Source organism: Salmo salar, chromosome 13 (genome assembly GCF_965601325.2).
Source record: "Salmo salar chromosome 13, fSalSal1, whole genome shotgun sequence".
Taxonomy (NCBI): Eukaryota; Metazoa; Chordata; class Actinopteri; order Salmoniformes; family Salmonidae; genus Salmo; species Salmo salar.
In genome coordinates, this window is record NC_138303.1 from 104,529,223 (window position 1) to 104,538,985 (window position 9,763).

The 9,763-nt window shown below is 46.0% G+C and overlaps 1 protein-coding gene across 2 annotated transcripts in view; it reads left to right on the forward strand.

The window, feature by feature from the left end:
* Window positions 1–6,502, forward strand: part of LOC106568437 (E3 ubiquitin-protein ligase UHRF2) — a 46,925-nt gene extending 40,423 nt beyond the window's left edge. For both annotated transcript variants that reach the window (XM_014138767.3, XM_014138765.3), the window contains exons 9-16: window positions 285–389; window positions 1,614–1,720; window positions 1,935–2,097; window positions 2,731–2,868; window positions 3,244–3,472; window positions 3,752–3,897; window positions 4,162–4,260; window positions 4,509–6,502. In XM_014138767.3, the coding sequence (XP_013994242.3) occupies window positions 285–389; window positions 1,614–1,720; window positions 1,935–2,097; window positions 2,731–2,868; window positions 3,244–3,472; window positions 3,752–3,897; window positions 4,162–4,260; window positions 4,509–4,655 (1,134 nt within the window). In that variant the 3' untranslated portion in view covers window positions 4,656–6,502. The remainder of the gene's footprint in view (window positions 1–284; window positions 390–1,613; window positions 1,721–1,934; window positions 2,098–2,730; window positions 2,869–3,243; window positions 3,473–3,751; window positions 3,898–4,161; window positions 4,261–4,508) is intronic.
* Window positions 6,503–9,763: the final 3,261 nt, after the last annotated feature.

Sequence of the window (9,763 nt, forward strand, 5' to 3'; positions counted from 1 at the left end):
CAATTGGGGTGATGCAGGTTTGGTGATTTCTCAGAAACTCTGAGAGAACAGAGAAAATGTAATATTTTCTAATCATGAAGATGTTGACTCTGGAAAATATAGTTGTTTTCAGTTAACTTTACAGGTTCATAGTTATCTAATATTCTGACACTAAGGATTTGTTTACATAGTCAGTATCACACCATCGTTCCTCCCCCTCTCTCTCTCCCCCATATCACCCATCCTGACTCTCCCCCACTCCTGTTCACTCCCTCTGTCTATCTTCTCCCTTCCTGTGTTCCAAGGTGAGTGAGGCGGGAGTGCACAGGCCCCACGTGGGAGGTATCCACGGCCGCAGTAACGATGGCTCCTATTCGCTGGTGCTGGCTGGGGGCTTCGAAGATGAAGTGGTGGGTGTCTTTCTTTTTTATGTCTGTCGTTGTGTTTGAGCTAAGCAATCTAGGAGTGTATGAGAAAAAACAGGTGGAGGGAGATCTCTCTCTTTCTCCCTGTTTTCCCTCCTCTTGCCTCCTCTGTCTGGCAGTCCCTCTGTCCCATGCTGTTTGCTCTGGCCCTTTTAGCGTGGTAGACACTGGGGGAGGATGGTAGTCTACCCATCCATCTGGTTCTCACACCGCTGTCTCTCTTTCTCCCACTCCTTCTCTCCCTCAACGCGTTTTAACTTTCTTAAAGGATGGTCACTGTACAGCATAGCTCTGGAGAATGCATTAACAGCACTATGATGAATGTTTTCACATTAGTTATGTTTCCATCCAATTGGTGACAGATTTTCATACGAATATTCTAAAATCAGTGAGTAATGACATAGTGCACACAAAATGTACTTTTTCGCTTAAGTTTTCATGTACCAAATAAAAGTCGAAAGTTCCATCACATTTTCAACTCTACCAATAGTTTCTCACAAAAACGGTTGCGCTAAATAGTAAATGTGTCTACTCTGGTCTTGGCAGTCTATAGCCAACAGCTAGCAGGTACAGTGTGGGTAGACTGTTCGGGTAAACTAGTCTACATGAGAATATTTTTATTTGTCAAAGACAGTCGAGTCGATTATCATGTCAGCAGAATAGGAGCATCAAGATCACTACCGTTCACTTTCTCCACCCTGTGAAGTTCATCGTGGGTTATTTAATCTGTCGCCCAATCAAACGCATGGTTTCACTAGTCTCAGTGGGAGGACCGTACACCATGTCAGCGCGTTACTACCATATGATGGTTATTATATCAACATTTGCAGATGAAAGGCGTTTCCAACGCCAATTCTCGCAATTCATTTTAGACACAAACATCCTACCAAGTCATATATAACATTTTACCAAAACTTCCTGTTTCCATCACAACTGTCATGATATGACTTTACTTGCATGAAAACGTGGTTTCTGATTTTGTTTGGAGGATGGATTTAGCTATTTTGACTGGATTTCGAATTGTAACTATGTTGATTTAGCTGTGCGCTTTGGGCTGTCATAAGAGATTTCCACTTACTCCGCAAACAAATACAAGGATGGCTAGTATGTGCAGAGACAGTATTTTTAAGAGGTGTGTGTGTGTGTGTGTGTGTGTGTGTGTGTGTGTGTGTGTCTTTTTAACCCTATGACCTCTACGTTACCCCTCAGGACAGGGGAGATGAGTTCACCTACACAGGCAGTGGGGGTCGCGACCTTTCAGGGAACAAGCGCATCGGGGAGCATTCCTTTGACCAGACCCTGACCCACTATAACAGGTACAGTAAACAAAGTACTGTACCACCTGGCCTGTTTCTCTCCCTGACGTTTCAAATGGATACCTTTTTTCCACTATCAGACCTTTTTTTTTTTTGGTCGTCCCACATCAAAAACATCAACGCACAATTATAACACAGATCAATTATTTAACTGGTTTCAGGAACAATCCACTAGTTCTAGTCATCACGTGACCTTTAACCCTTGACCTCTCAGGGCCCTGGCGCTGAACTGTGACGCCCCCATCAACGACAAGGATGGGGCGGAATCGAGGAACTGGCGTGCGGGGAAGCCGGTGAGGGTGGTGCGGAGCTCCAAGGGCCGACGCATCAGCAAGTACGCTCCGGAGGAGGGCAACCGATACGATGGCATCTACAAGGTTCACTCCTTTAATCTTTATTTAACCTTTATTTAACTAGGCAAGTCAGTTAACAACATATTCTTATTTACAATGACGGCCTACCCCAGCCAAACCATAACCCGGACGATGCTGAGCAAATTGTGCGCCGCCCTATGGGACTCCCAATCATAGCTAGGGCACTAACAACCCCCTCTCAGGAACATGGACTGGATCAGGTCCTCTCTTAGTCCCTTGTGAAAAATAAAAAATGAATTACAAATGTAATACAAACCGAGTGAAAATAAATGGGGTGCCGATATCAGAGGGGTTGATCCTCATTATGAGTCATGCCTTTTGAGCACCATGTTGATTTCCCCAGATAGACCAGACCAGCACGGTAATCACAACCCACGTAGTTTCAGGGATGTTGCTTCTCAAACAAGACAAGATGAGGAAATACATGTTATTTTTGAGATGAATCCCTGATTACCACAAACAAATCTAATCACATTTTTAGTGCTGTTCCTGTCTCACCATAAAACTCCAGTTAGTTAAACAGCATCAACATCAATGGGGCACTACGTACCCATACAGTTCTAATGACTAGAACGGGCATTCACATTGTAGTCTGTTCTGTGGATGGTCAGTCATTCTATTTCTAATGTGTCTCAGGTGGTGAAGTACTGGCCAGAGAAAGGAAAGTGTGGTTTCCTGGTGTGGAGGTACTTGCTGCGAAGGGATGACCTGGAGCCTGCTCCCTGGACACCTGAGGGGCTGGCGCGTATCCAGACACTGGGCCTGGCTGTGCAGGTGAGGGGTTTACGGTGCTGTTTTCTAGGACATTATGACTGCTGTTGTCTCTTATGTCTTCATTTCTCAATTGAATGTAAAACCGAGCAGCCTCTCCATTGTGTGTAGTTCTGTGTCCTTTGTTAAAGTTGATATTTTTGTCTGTCTGACTGTTTTCGTGTACGTTTAGTACAGTATCCTCTTGGCTATCATTGTGCATTATGAGTTGGTTATAATGCATTGTAATACTTACCGATGTTTTCATTTTCCTGTCTCTGTGTCTCTACTCTACAGTATCCCCCTGGTCGCCATTTTGTTTTCATCGGTCTCTCTTTGTCTCTACAGTATCCCCCTGGTCGCCATTTTGTTTTCATCGGTCTCTCTTTGTCTCTACAGTATCCTCCAGGCTACGTGGAGGCCATGGCCAACAAGACCAAGAAGGAGGCTAATGCTCGGCCAGGGTCCACCAGGAGCAAGAAGCACCCTGGACGGGGCCGGCCACGGCTACAACCTCTGAAGAAGGAGAAGAAGGTGAAGGAGGAGGAGGAAGAAGATGAGGAAGAGGAGGAAGAGAAGCCCATGGAGGGTACAGACCAGTCACAGAGTAACGGCAGTCAGGAGACAGGTACCTGTTAAGACACCGCTAGAGATATAGGCCAGAGACTGAAGAGAGATGTTTGTTTTTTACCTTTGTGTGTACAGTTTATATCTGGTGCACTGCTATGTATGCATGGGCGGAATTGCCACTAGGGAAAGGGGGGACATTTCCAATAGATATAAAACTAGATATGCCAAGGCATTTCGGGGGTGTTTTAAAGGTGTCAAATAAAATGTTCCCCATATTTGAATAGAAACGATATGTGTCCATGCATCCGTAAACAATGTGTGTTGGTATGCGTCTCAGAGATGGAATCCACGGAGCCCCGAGCCAAGCGTCAGAAGATGGAGGAGTCGTTCCAGCTGACAGAGCAGCAGCAAAGCCTCATAAAGGAAGACCAGCCCAACAGAAAGAACTGGGACGAGGCCATGGGACACCTCAAGGAGGGGCCGGTACGTAAAGGTCACAATGCGACATGCCATGACGCAACAAGGCACAGTACAGCAGACGCCATGGCAACAGCACAAACGGCATCTAAACGAACATAACAGCAGCTCACAACTCCGTCCCCTTAATGAATTATATACAACCAATATTACACCGACACACAGTTCTGATTTAAGACTAATATTACTGGAACAACTATTATGATGAATGTGAAGCTGCGGTTTCCATGGTGACATCTGTACCTGTACTTCCTGTCTCTGTGTCTTTAGAACTTCCTGAGGAAGGTGGAACAGACGTTTATGTGTGTCTGCTGCCAGGAGCTGGCCTACCAGCCCATCACCACCGTCTGTACACACAACGTGTGCAAGGTTGGTGTCCACAAACTGTTGTGTGTGTGTGTGTGTGTGTGTGTGTGTGTGTCGGTTCAAGGTTTCAACTGAATCTGCTGTTTTAAATGTAGTGATTATTGTCCGATTGTGGTTTTATGATTTCATACACATGAAGGTACAGGTGTAGAATTAGAAATGACCATATGGCACTGTACAGTTAAGGAGTTGTCGTTCTTTGACTTCTGACTGACCTGTGGCATTCTCGGTCTGTTCCTGGTCTACCTTAGACCTGTCTCCAGCGGTCGTTCCGTGCTGAGGTGTATACCTGCCCTGCCTGTCGCCACGACCTGGGGAAGGATTACGTCATGGTCCTAAACAAGACTCTACAGCTGCTCCTGGACCAGTTCTTTCCTGGCTATAGCAAGGGCCGATGAGGACAAGACACCTGCACTTACCCAAACAGTTACACACAAACCCGTGATGCATACAAACAAACATAGGCATTACACACTTATTCATACATTGGTACATAGTATACACACACCCTCCATCTCCTAGGCAGCAGGGACTGACCCCACCTGTTGGACTTGGACTGTCCCCATTTACGTCACCAGCCTGAAGTCATCCGAGCCCCAGGAGAGCCTGGAGCCCCATGCCCCTACACCCCCACCCCCCCCCCCCCCCCCCCCCCCCCCCCCCCCCTAGCCTTCCACGTCCACAGAACTCATCAGTTCATCGCCATCTACCTGTCCATGTGAGGAACAGCCAGAGAGGATGCTAATGCTAACCATAGCCATGTAGAGAATATGTCTCTGATGCTAACGCTACTTAGCCTCCAATGGGAGGGTGCTTGAGGTCAGCAGCACCTACAAGGGTCAGGGATTACCACCTAGGAGAGGGGGTTGATGGGAAATGTAGTGTACAATGTTAAAGGTTATTTCTTTATTATTGGTCCATTTGAACTTTAGACACAAATGGCTTCATTCTTTTAAAGGCCCTGTGCAGTCAAAAACTAGATTCTTGTTTTATATATATTTCCACACGGAGGTTGTAATAATACTGTGAAATTTATGATAATGCCCTTTTAATGTAAGAGCTGTTTGAAAAGACTGCCTGACATTTCAGCCTGTTTTGGTGGAATGGAGTTTGGCCTTCCACGGGGACATCACCATGTGGTAAATTAGTTAATAGACCAGTAAGAAAGAGTTCCAAACCTCTCTGCCAATAACAGCAAATGCTTAGTTTTCCCTTCTGCACTCAAACCACTCCCAGACAGTCCTAGCAAAGTTCTTGCTTGAGAAATTGCAATTTCTCAAGCACGCTATATAAGGAGCTATTTTTGATCATTTTTATTGAAAACGATCACAGTAACGTACTTTGTTGTAGCCTTGTACGAACCACCCTGGTCTCGCGAGTTCACATTCTGTTTCCCTACACAGATATCCAGGATGGTTTGTACGAGGCTAGCTTAATTGTTTCCTAGAAATGATTTGAATATTGAGATTAAAAAATGGCTGCATTGGACCTTTAAGGATGTGTGCCTGTTCCTCCCTTTCTCCTCTGTTCCTTGTCTGTCTGTTCTTGTGGTGATGTCTTTTTTCTTTCAAATATTTCAGGATTTTTTTAAAGACATGCAAAATGTTTTAAATAATGCTATGGTCTCTAAAGCAGCAAACTGTGATGTTTATTACTTCCTTCCTACCTACTGCTCGAAGTGCTTATATACAAAACAGAAATGTTCTTCTGCATTGACTGGCAAGCTAATTGTGTTCTTCTCCTGTCCCTAGGGTTGCAAGATTCCGGTAACTTTCCAAAATTCCCAGGTTTTCCAGAAATCCTGGTTGAAAGATTCACGGAATCAGGGGGGACTAAGCAGGAAATCCAGGACTCCTTCGACAGGGATTTCTAGAAAACATTTGAGAAAGTTTTGCAACCCTACCTGCCCCCCAGTCTTGTACCGACCCCTACCGTACTAACAGTTCTCTAGTCAAGTGGACGCTTCGCTTCAGCATTAATGTTCTCTGTTTTTATTGTACTTGTTTAAAAGAAAAAAAGTGATGTCTATAATTTCCTATACTACTACAACGTATGCCATTTTTCTATAATTTTATTTGCCTATTCTATTTTAATCTGTAGTTATTTTTGTGGCAACCTTTACCTGCTGCTGTGTCAGCCTGAATGAAGAGTTTCATTGCTTCATATTGTGATCTGAAATTTTATACATGGTATAATAATACTTGATATGTACCTAATTAAATATTTTGATTCCAGAAAACAACAACTTGCCTGTTTAGTTTCCTTCACATTAGAGGAGGCTAGTGGACTTAGCCTGGTCCCAGTTCTGTTTTGTGCTGTAGATCAGTGTTTCCCAACTCCAGTCCTCCCAAACAGCACACATTGTTGTAGCTCTGGACAAGCACACTTGATTCAACTGATCAACTAATTATCAAGCCCTCAATGAGCTGAATCAAGTGAGTTTGTCTGGGGCTACTACAACAATGTCTTCTGTTGGGTATCCTGGAGGACTGGAGTTGGGTAAACACTGGTGTAGACAACGATCAAAGGAGTTGGCCAGGAGGTACAAACAGATCTGAGACCAGACTTCCGCTGGCCTCACCTGAAACATTGGTTTCAGACTCAATATGGGCCTCAGTATGGGCCACCCTGTTTGATATAAGACCCAAGCAAAATGACAGTGGAAAGAGGTCAATTTATGGACTATAAAGATCCCTGTCTCTCTATACATTACTTAGATCATGTAGGAGTCAGAGAATGATGATGTATAGGGGGCCTCTTTTTACACACACCAACCTACTGAGCTGATTAATAGAGCCGGGTCCTTTACCTACTGAGCTGATTAGTAGAGCCGGGTCCTTTACCTACTGAGCTGATTAGTAGAGCCGGGTCCTTTACCTACTGAGCTGATTAGTAGAGCCGGGACCTGTACCTACTGATCTGATTAGTAGAGCCGGGTCCTTTACCTACTGAGCTGATTAGTAGAGCTGGGTCCTTTACCTACTGAGCTGATTAGTAGAGCCGGGTCCTGTACCTACTGAGCTGATTAGTAGAGCCGGGTCCTTTACCTACTGAGCTGATTAGTAGAGCCGGGTCCTTTACCTACTGAGCTGATTAGTAGAGCCGGGTCCTTTACCTACTGAGCTGATTAGTAGAGCCGGGTCCTGAACCTACTGAGCTGATTAGTAGAGCTGGGTCCTTTACCTACTGAGCTGATTAGTAGAGCTGGGTCCTTTACCTACTGAACTGATTAGTAGAGCTGGGTCCTTTACCTACTGAGCTGATTAGTAGAGCCGGGTCCTTTACCTACTGAGCTGATTAGTAGAGCCGGGTCCTGAACCTACTGAGCTGATTAGTAGAGCTGAACCTACTGAGCTGATTAGTAGAGCCGGGTCCTGCTCCCACTGAGCTGATTAGTAGAGCCGGGTCCTGAACCTACTGAGCTGATTAGTAGAGCTGGGACCTGTACCTACTGAGCTGATTGGTAGAGCCGGGTCCTGTACCTACTGAGATGACTAGTAGAGCTGGGACCTGTACCTACTGAGCTGATTAGTAGAGCTGGGACCTGTACCTACTGAGCTGATTAGTAGAGCTGGGTCCTGTACCTATTGAGCTGATTAGTAGAGCTGGGACCTGTACCTACTGAGCTGATTAGTAGAGCTGGGTCCTGTACCTACTGAGATGACTAGTAGAGCTGGGACCTGTACCTACTGAGCTGATTAGTAGAGCCGGGTCCTGTACCTACTGAGCTGATTAGTAGAGCCGGGTCCTGTACCTACTGAGCTGATTAGTAGAGCTGGGACCTGTACCTACTGAGCTGATGATTAGAGCTGGGTCCTGTACCTACTGAGCTGATTAGTAGAGCTGGGACCTGTACCTACTGAGCTGATTAGTAGAGCTGGGACCTGTACCTACTGAGCTGATGATTAGAGCTGGGTCCTGAACCCACTGAGCTGATGATTAGAGCTGGGTCCTGAACCCACTGAGCTGATGATTAGAGCTGGGACCTGTACCTACTGAGCTGATGATTAGAGCTGGGTCCTGTACCTACTGAGCTGATGATTAGAGCTGGGACCTGTACCTACTGAGCTGATGATTAGAGCTGGGTCCTGAACCCACTGAGCTGATGATTAGAGCTGGGTCCTGAACCCACTGAGCTGATGATTAGAGCTGGGTCCTGAACCCACTGAGCTGATGATTAGAGCTGGGACCTGTACCTACTGAGCTGATGATTAGAGCTGGGTCCTGAACCCACTGAGCTGATGATTAGAGCTGGGTGCTGAACCCACTGAGCTGATGATTAGAGCTGGGACCTGTACCTACTGAGCTGATGATTAGAGCTGGGACCTGTACCTACTGAGCTGATGATTAGAGCTGGGTCCTGAACCCACTGAGCTGATGATTAGAGCTGGGTCCTGAACCCACTGAGCTGATGATTAGAGCTGGGACCTGTACCTACTGAGCTGATGATTAGAGCTGGGTCCTGAACCCACTGAGCTGATGATTAGAGCTGGGTCCTGAACCCACTGAGCTGATGATTAGAGCTGGGTCCTGAACCCACTGAGCTGATGATTAGAGCTGGGTACCTGTAACCCTCACTGAGCTGATGATTAGAGCTGGGTCCTGAACCCACTGAGCTGATGATTAGAGCTGGGTCCTGAACCCACTGAGCTGATGATTAGAGCTGGGTCCTGAACCCACTGAGCTGATGATTAGAGCTGGGTGCTGTGCCATGGCTTTGTTTCTTGTGGAACAGTGTAAATATTGCTATGCTGATCTTGCATTCTGGAACGTGAGATGTGGGCTATGCCACTGCAACTTTTCTATTATAAAACCAGGTAGAGAACCCCATAGAGATTAAGTCTAATGGCGCTACATGGTCAATCTGCCGTCTGCATTGACGGTGCAGCATTTACAGTGATATGGCCTCTGCAGAAGTCAGGGCATTCACACTTGCGTCTCGCCGAGCAGAGCTGTTGTCAAGGGAGTCTTTGTTTATACAGGACCTCGTGCCCTCACCTACGGTCAAAGAATGTCAACGCGCCGTTATACAGAGCCCTTCCGCATTGTTAAAACATTTGAGAGCCGTCTGGCGATGCCGTACAGAGCTCAATTTGGCCTCTCGAGGCTCCGCAATTGCGTAACACCACCCATACGGCGCTTCTATCCACATTTTCGGGATCAAACATAAATAGTCTCTTAGGGGAAAATGCAGGCAGTTTAGTGTAGAGAGGATTTAGTTCACCCCAGGATTCTGCAGGTGAAACCAATGCCATACATACAAAATGGTGCAGGTTATAACAGAACAGGGAATATGCTGGTGGTTGGCATCATGAAAGATGGAGCGCTGCCTCCTGGTGGACTAACATCCTATTACACTTGTCAATCCCCCAATACTGTAAATACCGGCGTATTATAACATAACTAGGAATGTGTTCCTATTTTCTACTCCCCCCCCCCCCCCATGCATTTAAAAGTATTGGATTGGTGTAAGCATGGCTGGTGGGTGTTTCCACCATATTCCTCA